This window comes from Paroedura picta, chromosome 3 (genome assembly GCF_049243985.1).
Source record: "Paroedura picta isolate Pp20150507F chromosome 3, Ppicta_v3.0, whole genome shotgun sequence".
Classification (NCBI taxonomy): domain Eukaryota; kingdom Metazoa; phylum Chordata; class Lepidosauria; order Squamata; family Gekkonidae; genus Paroedura; species Paroedura picta.
In genome coordinates, this window is record NC_135371.1 from 3310790 (window position 1) to 3334201 (window position 23412).

The 23412-nt window shown below is 47.2% G+C and overlaps 2 protein-coding genes across 4 annotated transcripts in view; both read right to left on the bottom strand.

Annotated features, from left to right (window-relative positions):
* Positions 1 to 773: 773 nt before the first annotated feature.
* Positions 774 to 17542, bottom strand: LOC143833929 (uncharacterized). Of its 3 annotated transcripts, none has more exons than XM_077330260.1 (5): positions 9542 to 9830; positions 7424 to 7553; positions 6588 to 6763; positions 4069 to 4198; positions 774 to 3424 (listed from the first exon to the last, which is right to left on the bottom strand). In XM_077330260.1, exons 2-5 carry the CDS (start codon positions 7521 to 7523, stop codon positions 1194 to 1196), a joined length of 2637 nt encoding a protein of 878 aa, XP_077186375.1. In that variant the 5' UTR covers positions 7524 to 7553; positions 9542 to 9830; the 3' UTR covers positions 774 to 1193. The 3 variants fall into 3 exon arrangements, with proteins under 3 accessions (XP_077186375.1, XP_077186377.1, XP_077186378.1); XM_077330262.1 differs by having other exon boundaries at positions 9687 to 9826; XM_077330263.1 differs by lacking the exons at positions 6588 to 6763; positions 7424 to 7553; positions 9542 to 9830 and adding an exon at positions 17211 to 17542.
* Positions 12141 to 23412, bottom strand: part of LOC143834155 (uncharacterized) — a 39933-nt gene continuing 28661 nt past the window's right edge. Inside the window, 1 exon segment of the mRNA XM_077330760.1 lies at positions 12141 to 14792. Coding sequence (XP_077186875.1) covers positions 13574 to 14792 — 1219 coding nt within the window. The 3' untranslated portion in view covers positions 12141 to 13573.

Here is a 23412-nt window from a genome sequence, read left to right on the forward strand (position 1 = left end):
CTAGTCCAACCCCTCCCAACCCTTTCACTCATCCACTGCAACCTGCCACCCCCTCATCCCTCCAAAGGATCAGCCTCTCTGCCAGATGGCTCTCCATTTCTAAAGATGGAGAACCCACCTCCTCCCGAGGAAGCCTGTTCCACTGAGAAACCGCTCTGACTGTCAGGAACGTCTTCTGGATGCTTAGACAGAATTTCTTTTGCATTAATTTCATCCCATTGGTTCTGGTCCGTCCCTCCCTCTGGGGCAGGAGAGAACAACTCTGCTGGCAGCCTTTTAAATACTTCAGATCCCCTCTCAGTCGTCTCCTCTCCAGGCTAAACAGACCAGGCGCCCCCAAAAGTCTTGGTATGACGTTATTTTTAACGTTTATTTCTACATTCTAACGTTTATCTCTAACGTTTCATCCAAGTTCAGATGGGCCTTCTCCGCACCTGGGTTGGATGCCCTCCCCTCTGCCATTCTTTTGGGTAGATTTCAGCATCAAGCCAATGCCTGCAAATGCCAGCGCTCTGCCAGTGGGGTAGAAATGATCTCTCTTAAAGTGCAAACTCTATGCTGAGGGCAGGAATCGTATCATTGGTCCCTTATTACGTTGCTTCAGTCGCTTAAAGCCGTCATCAACCTCCGAGAGCCCTCGGATAAGATTTCTGCTAGAAGACAAAAAGCCAACCATCTCATTTGCTGTCTGCAGGGAATGAAATTATCTATCAAAGAAGGGGGTGACCAAATATTTAGGTGAGAGTCCGGTCTATTGCTCTCAATAAGCAGACTTTGTGGAAGAAAATCTCTTTATTGAAAGTATAACGAAACAAGCACCTCTGAATCCTCGCCCCTTTTCAACCCCTGGCGCCCTCGGACGCATTTGGGCACAGAACACTCTGGATGCCACCCCCCGTAGCCCAACCTGAAAACGGAAGTTAGACATAACTGGAGGCTCAGGCCCCCGAGGTCAGAGATGGCAGGACCCCAGAACATCCAAGGGCTTTCCAGCCAGACAGAACCCCTGATGCACCAGCCACCTTCACACTGGCAAAGGCCAAAAGACAGAAAGAAGATTGTGAAATAGCTATTTTATAATTTTTAAATGTTATTTTGGTCTAAAGGTTGCCTGCAAATACTTCAATTATGTGATTTTATCTCATTTTATTATATTGCTTATGCTAGTTAAAAGAATGTAATGAATAAACCAGCTAAGGCTTCACCCTAGTATGAATATTTTTATGTTTTTTCAACCTGTCATTCCGAGAGAAGACCTGTCCACCCTCCAAGCATTTATACGGCTTCTTCCCTGTATGAATCTTTTGATGTTTAATTAGTTGGCAATTATGAAAGAAGCACTTTCCACACTCCAAGCACTTATGTGGCTTCTCCCCTGTGTGAAGTGATTGATGTCTCTTTAAGCTGCCATTATGAGATAAGCACTTTCCACACTCTAAACACTTATATGGTTTCTCCCCTGTGTGAACCCTTTCATGTTTTCTTAGTTGGCCATTCTGAGGAAAGCACTTTCCACACTTTAAGCACTTATACGGCTTCTCCTCTGTGTGAATCTTTTCATGACCTTTTAGGCAGCCTTTCAGAGAAAAGCACTTTCCACACTGCAAGCATTTATATGGCTTCTCCCCAGTATGAATTGTTTGATGTGCTCTAAAAGTGCCCATCCAAGAAAAGCACTTTCCACATTCCAAACATTTATATGGCTTCACCCCAGTATGAACCTTCTGATGTGAAGTTAGGTTGCCATTCCGTAAAAAGCACTTTCCACACTCCAAGCATATAAATGGCTTCACCCCAGTATGACTCTTTTGATGTAATGTTAGTTGAGCCTTCCGATAGAAACACTTTCCACACTCCAAGCATTTATATGGCTTCTCCCCTGTGTGAACGCGTTGATGGCATCTCAGGTACTCATTACTGGAGAAGCAATTTCCACACTCCAGGCATTTATATGGATTCTCCCCAGTATGAATCACTTGATGCTCTTTTAGAGCACTGCTCCGAGAGAAGCACTTTCCACACTCCAAGCATTCATATGGCTTCTCTCCAGTATGAATCTTTTGATGTGATGTTAATCTGTAATTATGAGAGAAGGACTTTCCACACTCCAAGCATACATATGGCTTTTCCCCAGTATGAATCTTTTGATGTACAGTTAGGCTGCTATTACGGGAAAAGAACTTTCCACACTCCAAGCATTTATATGGGTTTTCCCTGGTATGAATGTTTTGATGTGTCCTTAGGTAGTTATTTTGAGAGAAGCACTTTCCACATTCCAAACACTGATATGGCTTCTCCCTAGTATGAACTATTTGATGCTTTTTAAGAGTTTTCTTCGAAGAGAATGACTTTCCACACTCGAAGCAATTATATGTCTTCTCCCCAATATGAATCTTTTGATGCTCTTTTAGAGAGCTGCTCCAAGAGAACGACTTTCCACATTCCAAACATTGATATGTCTTCTCTCCAGTATGAACTATTTGATGTATTTTAAGAGTGTTCTTCGAAGAGAATGACTTTCCACACTCCAAGCATTTATATGGCTTCTCCCCAGTATGAGTCTTTTGATGCCCTTTTAGAATGTCCTCCCGAGAGAAGCACTTCCCACACTCCAAGCATTTATATGGCTTCTCTCCTCGGTGAGCCTTTTGATGTTTCCCAAGACTTCTTTTCAGAGAGTAGCACTTTCCACACTCCAAGCATTTATATGGCTTCTCCCCAGTATGAATCATTTGATGCTCTTTTAGAGCGCTGCTCCAAAAGAAGCACTTTCCACACTCCAAGCATTCATATGGCTTCTCTCCAGTATGGATCTTTTGATGTGATGTTAAGCTGTGCTTATGGGAAAAGCACTTTCCACACTCCAAGCATTCATATGGCTTCTCTCCAGTATGGATCTTTTGATGTGATGTTAAGCTGTGCTTATAGGAAAAGCACTTTCCACACTCCAAGCATTCATATGGCTTCTCTCCAGTATGGATCTTTTGATGTGATGTTAAGCTGTGCTTATGGGAAAAGCACTTTCCACATTCCAAGCATTTATTCGGTTTCTCCCCTGTGTGAATCCTTTGATGTCTGCTTTTTGCACTAGGCCAATGGAAACACTTGCCACAGTCCTTGCAGTTATATCTTTTATGATATGTTTTAGCACTGAATTTGGAGCTAAGCCCTTTCTGGGTCATGGCACCATTAGGCCTCCTTTTTCTCTTCCCTCTTTCATCTTGGGTTGAGACCTCAGGCTTATTTCTGCTCTGACAGGCCACCGATTCGCTCCCCTGTTTTTGTTTGGCTCCCCTTATTCTTCTGCCAGGCCTCTTTGGTATCACTTGACCCTCAGATTTCGTTTCCACCTGCAGACGGTTGTCTTTTCCCACAAGACTCTTTCCCGAGTCCTTCTCCCTCGCCAACTCCCTGACGTCTGCAACTGCAAGAGAGAGACAGAAACGCATTCAGAATGAAAAGGTACAAAGGCCAGTTCATGGATCAACTGAGTAGTGGTCCTAGAACCCCCTCCCAGAAGGAGTCTCAAAGCAGCTGACAATCGCCTTCACCTTATTGCCATAGTTTTGTTTAAGCAGAAATAAAACTGAAATCAGAAGCCTGGAGCCTTGAACAGACAAGGAGGGTCATTCTACAACCGGGCCAGGTTTTCCCCGGGCAGAGGCTGCTGGGGAGGGGAAGGAAGGAAAAAGAAAGGCAGGAGGGAGGGGAAGGCAGGTTGGTGGCCCTAGGGAAATGTTAAGATAATTGGCGGTTCCAAAGAAGAAAAGCCTAAATAATAGAATACAGACACAGTATGCAAAGGCCAAGGAAGCAAACAGGAGACATGAGCATGATTCGGCATTGCTCATCTCTCCCATCTCTCTTGCTCATCTCTCTCTCTGCCTCAACAGGTTTGTCTTAACAGCCCGAAAGTCTTTTCTGCTTTCTTTCTCAAGACTAAGCCCCCAAGTGTGGGAGCTCCCTTCTTTCCTTGGGGGAGAAGGAATGTGCGTCAAAGAGGGGCAAAGGAAGATGCCACCCCTCCCTTCTCCCTCGTGATCATTACAGAAGGGGAAAGAGCCTTACCCAGGGAGGCCACGGTCTCATAATTGTCCTCTGTCACCTCCCAGAAGAGTTTTCTTTGGCCTGGATCCAGGAGAGCCCATTCCTCCTCCACGAAGAGCACGGCCACCTCCTCAAAGGACACCGGGGGTCTCTGAAAGAGGGAAAGAGGGCCCAGTGGATCCTGCATTCCTGCCCATGACTATCCAAGAATCAAAACCCCATTGGCCAGTCAACGGCTAGAAGAATGCAATAAATCAATCTGAAAACCTCCACGAAATGTAAACTCAGACTATTGCAAAGAACTGGACCTCCCTTGGCCGAGACCCATCGTGAGGAAATAAACTGCACAGCGGTCATAACAACTGTGCTCTGAGACAAGGCTTCTTCTTGAAACATTTTTTGTCTGCAGAGGCGTTCTGTGTCCCTCTAAAGCTTGCATCCAGCTTGGTAACCCTGAGCTGCCCTAATACAAGTCTATGAGTCCCTTGTTCTATTTTTAACCTAACAAGCAATGTGATCCTTGGAGTCTCAAGTCAGAGATCTTCTTGAGGGCGAGACTCTTTGGAATCCCTCTTTCGTTTTCGGGGTTAATCTTTTCTGTGCCAAGGACTTCTCTGCGGTTGCAGTTCTTATATGCCACTATTCTCTACCCGAAGGAGGCTCAGAGTGGCTTACAGTGGCCTTCCCTTTCCTCTCCCCACAACAGACACCCTGTGAGGGAGGTGGGGCTGAGAAAGCCCTGAGATTACTGAAGAAGAAGAAGAGTTGGTTCTTATATGCCGCTTTTCTCTACCCAAAGGAGGCTCAAAGCGGCTGTCCATTTTACTCCATTCACACACAGAGACACAAAGTACAGCAGGGGGAAAGGGGCAGGTGATGCTCTGGCGGCAGCATGGGCTGCATTTGATGGCCTCCACTGCAGCCTGCCAAGTGACGAGGCAGCCCACCCCCAAAGAAACAGACTCCCCTGCAAGAAAAGCCCTGAAGGGAATGTCAGAGCTCTCTCCCCACAAAAAAATTCCAGAATAGCCACTAAAATTAAAAGCTGAAGGCACCGTGGGGGGGAGGGGTGTGGGCTGCTTGGAGCTGCTGGTTTCGTACCCTGCTTTTGATTACCCAAAGGAGTCTCATAGTGGCTTACAATCCCCTACCCTTCCTCTCCCACAACAGGCCACCTATTTATTTATCTTTGAATTTATATACCGCTGCTGACCATAGTCTTGCGGCGGTTTGCAATAAAACAATAAAATATAATACAGGTACCTTAAAACCCCTAAATATGTAAACATTAACATTTAAACATTAAAGATGGCGCTGTAATCCGAGTTCTGACTCTCAACCCCCGTTCAGCATTTGGTCAAATGAGTTCTCTATGGGGAAGGTTGGGAAGAGAGAGCTCTGTAAGAACTGAGTGGCCCAAGGTCCCCCAGCTGGCTGCATGTGAAGGAGCAGCAGAGAATCTAGCCCGGTTCTCCAGATCACAGGCTGATGCTCTTAAGCACGACACCTAGCTTTGACTACGGAAGGAAAAGAAAACTTTCAGTTAGAACTGTGGTTCTCAGCCTGGGGGTCGGGACCCCTTTGGGGGTTGAACGACCCTTTCACAGGGGTCGCTGCAAGGCAAGCAGCTTGACCGGGAGGGGCACCATCCACACAACAGCCTTGCGGGGTAGATCGAGATAGAGCGTTTCTGGAGCAGCGGAAAAGAGTGAGATCGGCATGGTGGGACAAGAGGCAGAACTGAACTGAGAAACCCCAGGGGGAAAAAGACAATTTATGTACAATCCTGAACAATGCAGCTTCACCCCATTAGTCAGTTTCGGTTTAATTTCTGGGAAAGAACCCTTGCATAACTTTATGGTTGGGGGTCCCACAACATCAGGAACTGGATTAAAGGGTCGTGGCATTAGGAAGGTGGAGAACCACTGAGTTAGAACAAGCTTTCTCAAACAGGGGTGGGGTGGAAGAACTCTGTGGATGGCCTCCCCCTCCCCCTCCCCCGAGGACGTGGAAAGGCTGCAGGCCCCCAGGAAGTGAACTCACTGGCAGGGGCAGCTCTCATGCGGCAGGGATCTGCAGCCTCCGAGCCCCGGAGGGAAGTGGAAGGAGGAGGGGCTGGTCAGGAGTTGGGGGCAGAGGGCGATTAGCTGGCCGCTGGGCAGACAGGTGAGCCAGCTGGAGGAGGAGGCACTTAAGGGGTGGGACAACCTCCCTGAGTGGGTGTTAAGCGCTGAGTGGCACTTAAGCCATGAGACCAGTTCCTCTTCCAAGCTCTTACCAGAAATATATAGTGGCACAGACAGAGGGAGGGAGGGAGGGAGGGAGGGAGTGAAAAAAACCAACCAGAGTTCCATCTTGGTGTCAGGAATAAAAAGAAGAGTAGGATGACGGCAAGGAACACGTCCAAGGGTCAAACGGTCAAACTTCACAGCTGACCCTGGAGCCCCATTCCTGGTGCTCCCTCCAGCCAGCTTTTCCTCTTGAGCTCCTTTCTTACCCCTTGCCCAAGAGCTGGAGGGGTGCCGAAATCCTGCACTCACCTTTCCTGCAGAGGTGCCAAGGCCAAATTGTGTCTCCATGCGGGGGAAACAGGAAAGAAGAGAGGCCCTGAGGAACTGCATGTCTTTGTCTTCTGGAGAAACTGCACCGCTGACCCCTAAAAATGGCCGGGGGGATGTCCCTGGTGCTCGCAAATCCTCCTGGGAAATGTAGTTCCCTACAACAGCGACACCCAGAGAGAATGAAAAAGAAACAAACAAGTATTTGGGAATCTTGAGTAGGATATTTTTGCTCATTTGTCGCTTTAAAGGGCAGCTTGCTTTGTATATGAATACATCTTCCATCTTGTTTTTAAAAAGTCCCTTCTTCATGATCTCTTTCCTCCTCAGGCTCCATACAAAACTTAAAGGTAAAGGTAAAGGTATCCCCTGTGCAAGCACCGGGTCATGTCTGACTCTTGCGGTGCGTTTTCATGGCAGACTCAATATGGCCAGTGCCTTCCCCAGCCATTACCGTTTACCCCCCAGCAAGCTGGGTATTTTACCGACCTCGGAAGGATGGAAGGCTGAGTCAACCTTGAGCTGGCTGCTGGGATTGAACTCCCAGCCTCATGGGCAGCGCTTTCAGACTGCAAGTCTGCTGCCTTACCACTCTGCGCCACAAGAGGCTCCTATACAAAACTTACCTCACAGCAATAACCAAAACTTTTCTACTGCCTACCCTCAGAACATCTTGTCACGGAGGGGAAATCTTTACTCACGATTGAAGGAATGGGGGGGGGGGGGAGAGAGAAGAAACAAGTTCATAAATTCAAGAGCGTCCAAGGAGCGTCCTCCCTTCTGTCCTGGGTTCGTGATAAAAGGGGAAAGAGGCTTACACAAAAAGGCCAACGTCTCGTGATTTTCCTGCACCACTTCCCAGAAGAGCGTTCTCTGGCCGGGATCCAGCAGCGCCCACTCCTCCTCCGTGAAGAGCATGGCCCCCTCCTGAAGAGACACCGGGCAGTTCTGCAAATGCAAAATATGGATCATCTATTTCAGTCCCTCAACCACTCAAGAAAGGAAAGAAGGAAGGCTGATCCCAGCACCCAGTCAATTAAGTGGGAGAATGCAATACTTCAAACGGATGGCAAGGAAAATTGCAATCTTTTTATTTATTTATTATTTATTTAGTTTTTTATGCTGCCCATTTCTTTGCAGCTCTGGGCAGTTTACATTGAACATTATATAATACAAATTACATGGGACGATGTATAGTACCAACAGTATGTAACATAAACTTTCATAAACAGTATGTAACATAAACCACATTATAAATAACAGTTAACCGTAACATGGGGGCTTGGTTCTTTCATGGGTTGGGTCTTTCAATCTGGGGGTTCAACAGCTGTTCTACGTCAGTCGCCCTCAAGTGAGAGCCTGGGGGAAGAGCTCCCTCTTGCAGGCCCTGCAAAAAAAGCATCTAACGGGGCTTTTTTGGTCCTGGCGCCAACCTGGTGGAATGAGTTCCCGGAAGAGCTGTGGGCCCTGGGGGAGCTGTCTACGTTTCGCAGGGCCCGTAAAACGGAGCTCTTCCTCCACATCTTTGGTCGAGGCCGGGGTTTCAGGGACAACAGGGGCCCCCCTCTCTGTGATCCTGTACCTGTGATGCTTTGAGTGTAAATTGGGGAAGGATTGGGGATTTTGCAACATTTTATGGGACTTTTTAATGGGTTTAATGGTATAGGGGATTGTGATTTATTCTAATGGGGTTCTAATATGTCTTTATGTAACCCACCATGAGTCTTCAGAGTGGTGGAATAAAAATCTAAATAACAAACAAACAAAATACTAAAAGTCTCTAAGGACATTGCCCAGAACTGGGCTTCTCTTGGGCAAGTCCAATTACATTTTAAACAAATAAACAAAAGAACCCTGATTAACAACATAACACTTTCTACTATATCCTCTTTCATGCTTAATCCCCCTTCCCAAAATGAACAGTGTGTTTCTAGTGAAGCCCTCTGCTTTAAACGTTTCTTTCTTCACTGGCTTTCTGTGTTGCCCTAAAACTTACCTTCAAGCCCTGCGAACATAATCTGGCCTAATGATGGAGAAGGGGGTGAAATAATCTTTTCTTAATTATTGTTTTGTAAAGAGAAGCTTAGGGTACCAGACTGCACACTTTGTAAAAGAAGGCCCAGAAACTTATTCTTGTTCTTGACTGTAGTTTGAAATGTTACCATCTAGTCCAACCCCGGGCACTGTGCAGGACACCCACAACCCAATCGCTCACCCACTGTCACCTGCCACCCCCTTGAACCTTCACAGAATCAGCCTCTCCGTCAGATGGCTCTCCAGCCTCTGTTTAAAAATCTCCAAAGATGGAGAACCCACCACCTCCCGAGGAAGCCTGTTCCACTGAGAAACCGCTCTGACTGTCAGGAACTTCTTCCGGATGTTTAGATGGAATTTCTTTTGCATTAATTTCATCCCATTGGTTCTGGTCCGTCCCTCCCTCTGGGGCAGGAGACAATTCTGTTCCATCCTCTACATCAGGGGTAGTCAACCTGGGGTCCTCCAGATGTCCATGGACTACAATTCCAATGAGCCCCTGCCAGCAAATGCTGGCAGGGGCTCATGGGAACTGTAGTCCATGGACATCTGGAGGACCACAGGTTGCCTACCCCTGCCCTACATGGCAGCCTTTTAAATACTTGAAGGTGGTTCCCAGATCCCCTCCCAGTCGCCACCTCTCCGAGCTCCCCCAAGCTTTCCTCCCGCGTCTCGGTCCCCAGACCCCTCCCCGTCTTTGTTGCAGGAGGATCCTTCCCTGCGGATCCCAAAGGAGAGATCTGCTTCTGGGGATCGCCCGCCGGAGAAAGCATCCGTGTGCATTGAAGACACCCAAATTTAGCAGAGCAGGATGGGGCCAAACGCCGCTTTGGGATCTAGGGGAGGGGGAGGGGGGACCCTGTCCTTGCGCGAGATCTGTTGGGGGGGGATCCTCCACTCACCTTTCCTCCTGCACGTGCGCAAAAGGCCAATTCTCCCGCGGAGGGATCCAGCTGTTCAGAACAGCGAGTTCCTTTTGTTCTCTCTGTTTACAAAGGGTGAGTTTTGATTTGATTTTTTTGGGGGGGGGAGGGAGGCTCCTTGTACCTGCAACTGGGCTTAATAAAGAGCAGGAGGAACTCCCGGTGGGCGCGCGTCCGTGATCCCGCGGATCTAGGATCTGCCTTGATTTTAGCAACACGAAGCAAAGAATCCTCCCCTTTGCAATGCCTGGGACCGCTCTGTTGCTCGCAAGGCCTTCTGGGAAATGTAGTTCCCTGCAACAACCAGCCCCAGGTGGATGGAGAGAGAGATTTCCTCCAGCTGCATGAAACAGGGATGGACATTTGGAGAGCCCCAGGTTGGCCACCCCCCCCCACTGTATAGGATGGAACAGAGTTCTCACATCCGTTTAATCCTTTTACAAAACCACAGCAAACTGGGAATGCAGCCCACTTTAAGTGTCTTTTATTATCAATTATTACCAAGACTGAGCGGTCTTCCAAAACATACAGGAGATAGGGGAAGGGGGAGCGGGGATGAAGGCACAAAGCAGCCCCAAGGCCAATGAAAGCTTCGCACAAAAGACAAGGAAAGGGAAGCAAGAACAAACCAGTCATTAAAAAATGGCTAACAAGAACAATGAAGGGAAGTTTGTGGATGCCTAATTCCATAGGAAAAGTGACAGTGAGTTGCACTACTCTGTTAATTCCCATGATATGAAGCAGTAATGCCGTACTTTAAAATAAAATAGTGTGGAGATGGATTTAATTGAGCACTGGTCAGACCACCCCTGGAGTGCTGTGTGCAGTTCTGGAGGCCTCACTTCAAGAAGGACGTAGATAAAATTGAAAGGGTACAGAGGAGAGTGAGGAAGATGATCTGGGGCCAAGGGACCAAGCCCTATGAAGATAGGTTGAGGGACTTGGGAATGTTCAGCCTGGAGAAAAGGAGGTTGAGAGGGGACATGATGGCCCTCTTTAAGTATTTGAAAGGTTGTCACTTGGAGGAGGGCAGGATGCTGTTCCCATTGGCTGCAGAAGAAAGGACACGCAGTAATGGGTTTAAACTACAAGTACAACGATATAGGCTAGATATCAGGAAAAAAAATTTCACAGTCAGAGTAGTTCAGCAGTGGAATAGGCTGCCTAAGGAGGTGGTGAGCTCCCCCTCACTGGCAGTCTTCAAGCAAAGGTTGGATGCACACTTTTCTTGGATGCTTTAGGATGCTTAGGGCTAATCCTGCGTTGAGCAGGGGGTTGGACTAGATGGCCTCTATGGCCCCTTCCAACTCTATGATTCTAATATCTTCTTACTTAGCTGATTGTCCTAATGTTCCATGAAGAAAGGAACCTACTAGTACATGTTTTCAAACTAACTACAGGGTAGTTTTCAAAAAATAACTGGAACAATCCCTCTCCCCTTGTGGGCTTAATCGGTTGGAAGATACTGTATCCTGTTCTAAATTGTTCCTTCCACAGGTCCTCGAAACTTCTTGTAAATATTTCTGACTCGGATGAGGAATATATTAATTTTTTATTGATCCTCAAAGTGTCTACTTTTATTTTTTTAATCAATAAATATAAGGCATAGATTAGCTAATTACTCCGGAAACTAGCTAAATTGTAATTATTTTTTTTTTGCCTTTATTTCTTACCATCTTAGTTTTAAACTTTTAAAGTTTTATTTCATTTATTCTACTTTTATCCCAACGCTCCCTGCACAGCTGGCCCATGGCAGCTTAAAGGTATCCCCTGTGCAAGCACCGAGTCATGTCTGACCCTTGGGGTGACGCCCTCCAGCGTTTTCATGGCAGACTCAATACGGGGTAGTTTGCCAGTGCCTTCCCCAGTCATTACCGTTTACCCCCGAGCAGCAAGCTGGGTACTCATTTTACCCACCTCGGAAGGATGGATGGCTGAGTCAACCTTGAGCCGGCTGCTGGGATCGAACTCCCAACCTCATGAGCAAAGGTTTCAGGCGGCTGCCTTACCACTCTGCGCCACAAGAGGCTCTTCATGGCAGCTTACAACAGCATAAAATCACAATAAAATAAAACTACCGTATTTGCCGGCCTATAAGACGACTGGGCGTATAAGACGACCCCCCAACATTTCCACTCAAAATACAGTACTACGGGCCACTTTGGGCAGCCATGTCTATCCCAACTGAAGTGCACCGAGCGTATAAGACCCCCCCCCCCCCACTTGGAGGCATGTTTTTCAGGGGGAAAAAGTAGTCTTATACGACCGCAAATAGTGTAATCAAAACCTTTAAAATCCCCTCCCACCCTCCCTAACCACCCACCCTCATCCCAATATTTTATGGATGTTTCATTCTTTTGCATTTATTTCTTACCATCTTAGTTATAAACCAGTTTGCGGGAGCAGCGGTATAGAAATACAATGATAAATAAATAAGATAAACCTTTAACGTTTGATCCTGCTACATAATAATGTTTTAGCCCCTCTGTTGTGGAGGGGCTACTGTGATCGGCTGGTCTATGTACTGGGATATTATGGCTGATGACAATCACAATAAACTTCCACAGAGCCTAGTAAGGAAGGGTCATCCTCTTTTTATTTTTAAATGTAAATTTTATAGGGTTTCACATCAGCAAAAATCATTAAATGATCAAGAAGAGTCCAATGGCCCCTGTGAGACCAAGAAAGTTTAACTCTGGACATACATTATAAATATATCTTCCCTGTAAATAGAGTTCAATCTCATTTCAGATACATCTCAAGGTTTTTTTCCCCCCATCCTGTTTGCATCTGTCTTAATTTTACTACAGTAAGTAGGTGAAGGGCTGTTAAAGTTTAACATTTCCATCAGGACACTTTTCTTTTTTCCTGGAACGCTAACAAAATGGACAAAGAGGTTGAGGCTTGCCCATGGGCTCCCCTTCTGGCACGGCTGTTCAGAGGCAGGGCACAGGGGAATGTGGAGGATCTCTTCAGTCGCCATGGGTGGAAGTAGCCACTGACAACCGGTCCTCCATGAAAGTTAATCCAACATATTATGCTATTTTGGATAAAATTAGAATCAAGGTTCTTCTAAGTCTGCGTTTTTCAACTGCCATAATGCCATGACCCCCAACTATGTTAGGGGTGGCGTACACATGCATGGGGGAGGTGCATACATGTGTGCACAGGCGTACAACAATCTGGTGGCGGCGTGGAGGTGACCAGTGCCATGGCTCTGCTGCTGCCCACTGCCACCATTCGTGGCCTGCTGACGCTGCCACCATCCCGCGGCCACCTCCTGGAAGGGGCCAGGCGACCCCACTTGGAGTTGAAACCCCCAAGGTTGAGATCCACCATTCTAAGTTGAAAATTACAGTACTGGTCATTTTGTAGAAGCTGACATGAGGCACTAATCTATCTCACCACCATGATGTGAGATGTTTTCAGAGAGTACAGAGACAAACATATATATCTATCTATATATAAATAACTGGTCACTAGACTGTGCCCACATACATTTGATTGCAGCTGAGGAGAAAAGAGAGGAGGGTGGACAACAAGGAGAGCAAGAGGCCCAGTGAAGGTCCTCTTCAAGGGCAGGTACCATAAAACACTTAATGCCCACAAAAGGGCAGGCTTTAACAGGTTTCTAACTGGGATAGAACGGCTCTGCCCACACAGATCCTGTAATAGCAGGTAAGGCTACATCTCTGACCAAACCCCTTTCCACACTCCAAGCAGGTATAAGGCTTCTCCCTTTTGTGAACCTCCTGATGTTTCATTAGGTCAGATTTTAGGGAGAAGAACTTGCTCTACTCCAAGCATTTATTCTCTCCAGCATTAATAGTCTGGTGTGCTTTTAGGGTGTCATTCCCCTTAATGAATTTCCACACTCCAAAAATTTACATGGCTTCTCCCCAGGAGATGTGCAGTTTTGATGTGCAGTTAGGGTGCCTTTCTGAGAGAAACACTTTCCAAACTCCAAATGTTTATTTGGTTTGTCCCAAGTATGCAACTGTTCATGTCACCTTAAGTGGACATTTCAAGGGAAGCCCTTTCAACATTCCAAGCAGTTATATGTTTTCTTCTCTTTTGATGCGCTGTAAGGAGGGTTCCATTCAGAGAGAAGCACTTTCCATACTCCAAGCATTTCTGTGGCTTCTTCCCAGTATGGATATTTTGATGTGCTTTTAGGTTGTCACTCCGAGAGAAGGACTTTCCACACACCAAGCAATGATATGGTTTCTCCCCAGTATGAATCTTTTGATGGACTTGTAGGGCTTCATTCCGAGAGAAGTGCTTTCCACATTCCAAGCAAATATATGGCTTCTCCCGTGTGTGAACCTTCTGATGTCTAGTTAGGTGGCCACTTTGAGAGAAGCACTTTCCACACTCCAAACACTGATATGGCTTCTCTCCTGTGTGAATCTTTTGATGTCTCCTTAGGTGGATAATCCGTGAAAAGCACTTTCCACACTCCAAGCACTGATATGGCTTCTCCCCCGTGTGAACCTTTTGATGTGCTTTTAAGGTTCCAGTCAGAGAGAACTGCTTTCCACACTCCAAGCATTTATAAGGCTTTTCCCCTGTATGAACCTTTTGATGTCTTTTTAGTTGGCCATTCCGAGAAAAGCACTTTCCACAATCCAAGCATTTATAGGGTTTCTCCCCTGTATGAACCTTTAGATGTACTTTCAGGGTTCCATTCAGAGAGAATTGCTTTCCACACACCAAGCATTTATATGGCTTCTCCCCAGTATGAATATTTCGATGAGCTTTCAGGGTTTCATTCCGAGAAAAGTGCTTTCCACACTCCAGGCATTTATAGGGCTTCACCCCTGTATGAACCTTTTGATGCGCTCTTAGGGCTCCATTCACAGAGAAGCACTTTCCACACTCCACACATTTAAATGGCTTCTCCCCAGAATGAATCTTTTGATGTGTCGTCAGGTGTCCATTCTGAGAGAAGCCCTTTCCACACTCCAGGCATTTAAATGGCCTCTCCCCAGTATGAATCTTTTGATGAGCTTTTAGGGTTCCATTCCGAGAAAAGTGCTTTCCACACTCCGAGCATGTATAGGGCTTCTCCCCAGTATGGATCCTTTGATGTGCAGCTAGTGTGTAATCCAGAGAGAAGCACTTTCCACATTCCAAGCATTTATATTGCTTCTCTCTCATATGGATTCTTTGATGCCTACTTCTTGCACTATTCCAGTGGAACCACTTCCCACATTCCATGCATTTATACCTTTTCCAGCATGTTGAAACATTGTGATATGTTTTAACCCTGAATTTGCATCTGAACCCCTTTTGGGCCATGGCACCCATAGGTCTCCTCTTTCTCTTCCCTCTTTCATCTTGGACTAAGACCTCAGGCTTTTTTCTTCTCTGACAGGCCACCAACTCCTTCCTCTGCTTTTGTTTTGCTCCCCTTTTTCTTCGACAATGCCTCTTTGGTACCATGTGATCTCCAAATTTCGCTTCCCCCTGGAGATAGTTGTCTTTTCCCACACATCTCCCTCCTGATCCCTTCTCACTTTCCATCTCCCTCACATCTGCAACTGCAAAAGAGAGACAGAAATCCAGTCAGAACCAAAAATTTTAAAAGGCCATTAACAGATCAAGTGAGTAGTGAATGGTATTTTCTACAATGGGAACCTGGAAAAACCTCAGCAATATTTTAAAACACACCAGGATGACTTGGAAAATGAGAAACAAGTGACCAGAGGGAGATGCAGGAGATTTCTTGCTTCTGTTGCAGAATGTTACTCTTGAGATCGCATTAAGGTTAATCATTTTCCTGGTGTTTATTCAGGGAACAAATGAAACAGAATAGGAAAACCAATTTTATTATATTATTTATTTCATTTTTAACCACCTCTCCAGCATTAATATTCTGGTGTGCTTTTAGGGTCTCATTCCAAGAAAAGAATTTCCACACTCCAAAAATGTACATGGCTTCTCCCCAGGAGATGCGCAGTTTCAAATCAAATCGAATCGAATCAATCAGTAAATAAATAAATACTGAGATCCCCATATCGCGCTGGAAGCAAGCTGGGAGACTTTAGAGCAGCCCCAGATAGACATACAACCTCACCTACCTCACAGGCTTGTTATGAGGATAAAATTATGTAAGCCGCTTTGAAGCATTGTTAGCAAGATATAAATGAAAGATACAAAAGTGGAGTATTAAAAAAGGTATCAATATCACTGAATGGGGGGGCAGCTTGTAAGATAGGTTGGGTGGCAGGACGGTCCCAGAGAAGGAAATATGGAAAGCGGAAGATGCACGGACTGCTAGGGAGACACAAAGAGCACAGGTAGGGGGACATAGGGGAAAATACAGGATTCCCCACAATTCCTTGCAGGTTCCCCACTATGCAAATGAGCCTCACACAAGTAGGGACTGGGCTGGCACAGCACAACCAGGCCAGAATTCTTCCGGGGCTGCCGGGGAAAGAAAGGAGGAAAAGGTGAAGTTTGTGTGTGGGGGGGGGGGAGGGGGGAGATAAAGGTAGACAGGCTGGGGCCCTGGAAGGTGGGAAGGACCCAGAGAAACATGAAGATAATGGGCTTATCAGGAAGGAAAGAGGGAATAAGGCAATACATATACAAAATACAAAAGCCAAGGAAGAAAACAGGAACCAGGAACTTGACTCGATATTTTTAATCTCTCCTGATCAAAGCTCTCCTCATCAATTAGTTTCTCTTTACGGCATCAGTGTATTTTATGTTTTCTTTCTCAGGGACTTTAAGATCCCCCAAAATGTGGGGGCCACATTCTTTCCTTGGTGGCAAATGAAAGCCTTCAGAGAGGGCAGCATATAACAATAACAATAACAATAACAATAATAGTGTAAAAAAGGGTTAAAGGAAGATGCCACCCCCTTCCCTTCCCTTCCCTTCCCTTCCCTTCCCTTCCCTTCCCTTCCCTTCCCTTCCCTTCCCTTCCCTTCCCTTCCCTTCCCTTCCCTTCCCTTCCCTTCCCTTCCTGAAGGGAAAAGGCCCTTACCAAGAGAGGCCACGACCTCATAATTTTCCTCCATTACTTCCCAGTAGAGTTTTCTCTGGCCCGGATCCAGCAGAGCCCATTCCTCCTCTGTGAAGGACACGGCCACCTCCTCAAAGGACACTGGGGGTCTCTGAAAGAGGAAAACGTGGCCCAGTTGATTCACTATTCCTGTCCCCGACTCTTCAAGAATGAAAGAGCAATCCCGTTGACCAATCAACTGATTAAAGAATGTAATTCATTCTACTGAAAGGCTCAAAAAAATGTCAACTCAGACTATTGCAAAGAAGTGGACCTCTCTTGGGCAAGACCAGTTAAAGGTGAGGGAGAAATAAGACGGTAGAGCTGACATAATATTATCTTCCAGTTTTAAAACCCAGAAATATGGAGAAATTGTGCTTCAAGACAAGAAGAAGAGTTGGTTTTCATACCCCGCTTTTCACTGCCCCAAGGAGTCTCAAAGTGATTTACAATTGCCTTCCCTTCCCCTCTCCACAATAGACATCCTGTGAGGTAGGTTTGCTGGCAGGGGCTCTTGGAAATTGTAGTCCATGGACATCTGGAGGACCACAGGTTGACTACCCCTGCTGTAGACCCATATTTTCTCTCAGGTCTTCTACTCTTCCCCAAGAGCTGCTGATGAAATCCTAAACTCACCTTTCCTGCACCTGTGCAAAAGCCTAATTCCCCCTCCATGCAGGGGAAACAAGAAAGAACAGAAGCCCCGTGAAACGGCATGCCCCATAAATCTCCGGATCTTTCTTGAAGAAGAACCACGTCCTGGACACCTGGAAAAGGCAGGGATGACCTTTCTGCGCCTTGCAAGTCCTTCTGGGAAATGTAGTCTCCTGCAACGGAAACGCCCAGACAGAATAAGAAAAGCAACAATGTGGGAACATGGAAGAGAAAGGGGTTTTTGCTCCTTTGTCGATTTTGTGGAGCAGCTTCCTGTGTCTATGAATGAATGTTCGCTCTTTTTATGATCAAGCCACCTGATCTCGGTCCTCCTCAACCTCAATACAAAACTCACCTCAAAGGAGCCATCCAATGTCTTTCCATTTCCTATCCTAAGAACATCTTGTCACTGAAGGAAAGAAAGCAATGTGGAAGTGAATCCTTACATTCAAGAGGATCAAAGGAAAATCCTGCCCCCTCCCTTCTTACCAAGAGAGGCCACGGCCTCGTAATTTTCCTCCATCACTTCCCAGAAGACTTTTCTTTGGCCCGGATCCAGCAAAGCCCATTCCTCCTCCGTGAAGGACACGGCCACCTCCTCCAAGGACACCGGGGGTCTCTGAAAGAGGAAAACGTGGCCCCGTGGATCACCCGTCCCTGTTCCTGACCATCCAAGATAGAACGAACCAATCTACAGATGCAGGGGTAGTCAAACTGTGGCCCTCCAGATGTCCATGGACTACAATTCCCATGAGCCCCTGCCAGCGAACGCTGGCAGGGGCTCATGGGAATTGTAGTCCATGGACATCTGGAGGGCCGCAGTTTGACTACCCCTGGATTAAAGAGTGTCATTTAATGTCATACGTTCCAATGGCAACAGAAGTTACATTAACTGGTTTGTGCTTCATAACTGTAAAAGTCTCAAAGAAATAGAAACGCGGAAAATGGCACAAAACTTTGGTTGTCTTGGTCTAGTTTCATTTAATGAAACAAAAAAAGTACCCCAGTTTTCTGTATAACACCACAAACTATACAATCCTGCACGTATAATGTATAATCTCCCCGTAAACATGTTGCCAAAGGATCTGTGAGCTTTCAACATTTCTTTCTGCAGAGGCTTTCTGCGTTAAATTTAATTTAACTCCAACTCAGTCAACATAAACTGGCCTAACTAAGCACATCATATGCTAGACATAGACAAACTGGAGAGTGTCCAGAGGAGGGCAACAAAGACGGGGAGGGGTTTGGAGACCAAGACGTATGAAGAAAGGTTGGGGGAGCTCGGTCTGTTTAGCCTGGAGAGGAGACGACTGAGAGGGGATCTGATCAATATCTTCAAGTACTTAAAAGGCTGCCATATAGAGGGTGTAGCAGAGTTGTTCTCTCTTGCTCTGGTGGGATGGACTAGAACTAATGAGATGAAATTAATTCAAAAGAAATTCCATCTAAACATCCAGAAGAAGTTCCTGACAGTGAGAGCGGTTCCTCAGTGGAACAGGCTTCCTTGGGAGGTGGTGGGTTCTCCATCCTTGGAGATTTGTAAACAGAGGCTGGAGAGCCATCTGATGGAAAGGCTGATTCTGTGAAGGCTCAAGGGGGTGGCAGGTGACAGTGGATGAGCAATAGGGTTGTGGGTGTCCTGCATAGTGCAGGGGGTTGGACTAGATGACCCAGGAGGTCCCTTCCAACTCTATGATTCTATGATTCATCCATTTGGTCCTATTTTTTCTCCTAACCACCCCAAGGCCTACTCATTCCAGGCTCTGTGACCCTCATGGCCCTGCAGAAGTGAGATGCAGGGCACACAAAATGCTGAGAGGCCCAAGATTTAGGTGTAATTATCATTGCAATTGTCGTCTATCACTGACCTGGGAGAAGAGCTCTGTCTCACAGGCTCTGCAGGTAGGCCTGGATGTCTCTCAGGAGCACATTCCAGCAGGCCCTGAAAGGCCCTGGCTCTGGTCGAGGCCAAAGTATTTCCTTAGGGCCCTGGCCCTAGAGCAGACATGCTTTAAGACAAAGATGAACATCTTGCAGAAATAATTATTAAATTGGGGGGAGGGGGGAGGAGTCATTTACCTACAATCAAATGCCAGCTGTGAGCCTGAATGAAAGGAATGCACACATCCTGGTCCAGATTGGCCACAGACAATCCCCCCCCCCAGTATTTTGCAATGACAGAATAATAATTATAATTCCACCGTAACACTGTGAATTGCTGGGTCAGTTGGGTGAAATTTATTTATTTATTTATTACTTTTTTATATCGCCCTCCTATATGGCTCAGGGCGGTTAACATAAAAAGTTGTGGGGTATTCCATAGAACATAGCATAGAACATAGTCATCATAACATCAACAACAATCCAACAGTGGTTTAAATTAACATAACATCAACAAATTCGGTCAATAATAATATAACAGGAACAGCAACTGAGATAAACCCCCCCAGAGAGGTCAGACTGGGGTAGCCCATGGAGGAGGTATCTGAGGGGATAAATGGGATTGGAAAACAGTTCCTTTTATTCAATCACTAGATATTATTAATATACTATTATTAATTTTATTTGTACTTGTTTTAACGGATAACCGTTTTAGTGCATGTATTGTATTTTACTTTATCAACTTTGTTAGCTGCCCCAAGACACAAGGGAGGGGCGGGATATAAATTTGATAAATATAATAAATATTTTTTAATCTTATCCCGCCCTTCTATGTTGCTCAGGGAGGGTAACAACATTGAAAGGAACATGCAAAAAAATTCAAGTTAAAACATTTACATGTTACTGAAGCCCCCAGTTAAAACTCCCAGACCTGGGGTGGGGTGGGGGCAAGGGATTAATGAAGGAGCCGATCTTCCAGCTCTCTGGATGCAATTTTAGGCCTGGTGGAATCGCTCTGTCTTACAGGACCAGCGGGGCTGATTTTGGTCCCACAGGACCTCTTCTGCGAGCTCATTCCACCCGGCTGGGCCAATTCCACCTTCTTCAGGCTGGGGACCCTGTGCCAATGTTAAGCTGAAGATCTTCTTGCTTGGGGGCAGGTGGGGGTGGGGGGCTGCAGTGGAAAAGACAGCCCCATAGGCACGCTGGCCCCACACTGTTTAGGGCAGGCATAGCCAAACTGTGGCTCTCCAGGTGCCCATGAACTACAATTCCCCGGCTCAGGGCTTTGGAGTGAATTCCCTCATTTGCCAAACACACTTTTAGGTAGGGTTGCCAACTCCAGATTGGGAAAACCCGGGAGGATTGGAGGGTGCAGCCTGCAGAGGGCAGAGTTTCGGGAGGAGAGGGTCTTCCTTGCCCTTTAATGCCACCCAGCCCCCCTCCCTTGCCAGAGGCCATGTTCTCCAGGGCAGGGGTAGTCAACCTGTGGTCCTCCAGATGTGCATGGACTACAATTCCCATGAGCCCCTGCCAGCTAACGCTGGCAGGGGCTCATGGGAATTGTAGTCCATGCACATCTGGAGGACCACAGGTTGACTTCCCCTGCTCCAGGGGACCTGATCCCTGTTGCCTGGAGATGAGCTGTCATGCAGGGGGATCCCTGGAGGAGAGGCTCCCTTTCCTGACGCCGCTTCCCAGCCGGAGATCTTCGTGGATCTGACGCTCATTGGGGGGGGGGGGGGGTCTTTCAGCAGAGAAAGCAACGGAATGCATCGGAAGAGAAATCTACAAGATCCGCGCAGAGAGAGGACCTGCCAGAGCCCAGAAAGGACAGGCCATAAACCTCACTGGATCAGCCTGGGCGGTGCTGAGATTAAAAATAAGCGCAGCCTGGTGGCAGGCAAGAGGCTGCAACAAGAAACCTGCACAGATCTCCGCTCGCCCCCCCCCCCCCCATTTCCCCCCTTTGCAGACATGCCCTCCCCCTCCCCTCCTTTTGGAGAAATCCTCCACTCACCTTTCCTCCTGCAGGCGCGCAAAAGCCCACCTCTCCCTCCAGCCGGGGGGAAGGAGACGGGAGGGAGGCGCTGCCCAACTCCATATCGCCCAAATTCACTTCTCTTCCCCCCCCCCCCCCGCCTTCAATGCCTGGGAAAGGCCGGGGCTGGCAAGGCCTGCTGGGAAATGTAGTTCCCCGCGACAAGAGCTAGACCCAGGTGCAAGAAGAGGAGGATTGCATCCAAGTGTTTAGGGCACACCCGCGTGATTGCGCCGGATTAACGCTTTGGGGGGGAGTGGACGGCGCCCGCTTTGAGTTTCTGCTCTTATGAAACGTTTCCAAAGCGGAGTAGCCGCCCAAGCTGTGCAGAAAGAGATTGGGGGAGATGAGGACCCAAATTCAAACTCAAATTTATTTAATACAGTACTGCGGCTAGAAAAAAACAGCCCAAAAAATGCCAGCAGAAATTATATAATCTGGGAACCAATACAAAATTTACAATATTTAAAATTGCAGCCCCGGGTAGCAAAGCCTCCCTTCCACAAAAGAGGAGGATTGAGGAAGAGAAGGGGAGGAAAGGAAAGGAAGAACAAACCAGTCAAAAATATAAAGAAGAACAGTGGAGGCAGGGTTGCCACCTCTGGGCTTGGAAAGACCTGGAGACTTTTGGAGTGGAACCAGGATTTGGGGCGGGGCTTCAGGGAAGTATAATACTTGGGCTGGGGTGACCAAACAGCGGCTCTCCAGATGTCCATGGACTACAATTCCTATGAGCCCCTGCTAGCATCTGTTAATCTTTCATATATCCACAAGAAATGCAGGGGGGTTGGACTAGATGACCCAGGAGGTCCTTTCCAACACTATGATTCTAAGAATCTCTGATTCCCAAAGGTGATTTCATGTCTTGGCTGGAGAAATATAATTTTTGTTTGTTTTTGGGTGGTGATCATTTGGGCATGTCATTGGAGTCACTGTGGATAGGCTCCACAGTGTGAGTTCTGGCATTGTGCAGGGGGGTGGACTAGATGACCATGGAGGTCCTTTCCAACTCTATGATTCCGTGTTGGACTTCATTCTGGGTGTTTATTATCCTTCTCACTTGATGGAGGCAAGCAAGAGTGAAGAGTCGGCTGTGTTGCAGCAGGGAAGGATCACTCATGTTCAAGTTACCTGTTTGTCCGAGTTGGCCTCAACCATAAACCTGGCAGAAGAGCTCTGTGTTACAGGCCCTACGGAGCTGTGCTAGTCCTGTTAAGGCCCTGATGTTCTCCGGGAGCTTGTTCCACCAGGCAGGGGCCAAAGGAGAGGAAGCCCTGGCCCTGGATGAGGCCAGTCAGACTTCTTTGGGGCCAGGGACGACCAGGTGGTTTGCAGTCCTTGAGCAACTCCAGGGGGCAAATTCAGACAGCTGGTCCCTTAGATACCCCAGGCCCAGACCACATGTGGCTTTGTAGATTAACACCAAAACCTTAAAGCAAACCTGGAACTTTACTGTGAGCCAACATAGTTGCCACAGTACCAGTCTAATTTGGGCCTTCCACAGTTCCAGTGAGGACCTGTGCAGCAGCATTTTGGACCAGCCGTAATTTCCAGATTAGGGTCAAGGGAAGGCCTGCACAGAGAGAAGTACAGTAATCCAGACATAAAGTGATCGTTGCATGGATCACTGTGGCCAGGTGCTCAGGGGCCAGATAGGGTGCAAGTAGCCTGGCTTGGTAAAGATGGAAGAAAGTTTTGCTACTGTCGTGACTTGAGCCTCCCTTGACAAGGAGGCATCAAAGATCACTCCAAAATTCCTGGCCATACATGCCATTGTCAACTGCGTTCTGTCCAGGTAGGGCAGGTGCACTTCCTGATCTGGACCTTTCCTCCCCAGCGACAGGACCTCCGTCTTCAAGGGGCTCAGCTTCAAGCGACTACCCTTGAACCCCTCCACCACTGCCTCAAAACACCTGGCTAACGAGTCTGGGGGGGGGGGAAGTCATCTGGTTGGCCATGTCCCAGGAGCTGGGTGTCACTCACATATTGGGTGTCACTCACAAAGCTTCTCCAAACTTGCTCTAGCCGTCTCACCTAATGTTTCCTAAGGTGCAGCTCCTCTGGATACCGGGGAGCTGGTTTTGGAAGGGAGGAGAAAGGGTGTCAAGGTGCAATCACATCAGTGGCAGCCAACCTCCAGTGATTCCTGTCGCTGACCATCTCATGTACAGATCTGCTAAGAGGCTTCGGGTCCCACAGGCCATCTGTCTGGATCCCCCGCCTTCGGAGAACAGTGGACTGACCAGAGCACCACGCTGTGGG

Bases quoted from the DNA above. Each gene is read 5' to 3' on its own strand.
- LOC143833929 (XM_077330260.1), bottom strand. From the start codon at position 7,523: ATGCTCTTCACGGAGGAGGAGTGGGCGCTGCTGGATCCCGGCCAGAGA. The intron at 6,764-7,423 runs GTAAGCCTCTTT...TCGCTGTTGTAG, and splicing joins CGAGACGTTGGCCTTTTTGT to GGAACTACATTTCCCAGGAG. The intron at 4,199-6,587 runs GTGAGTGCAGGA...TCCCTCTTTCAG, and splicing joins TTGGCACCTCTGCAGGAAAG to AGACCCCCGGTGTCCTTTGA.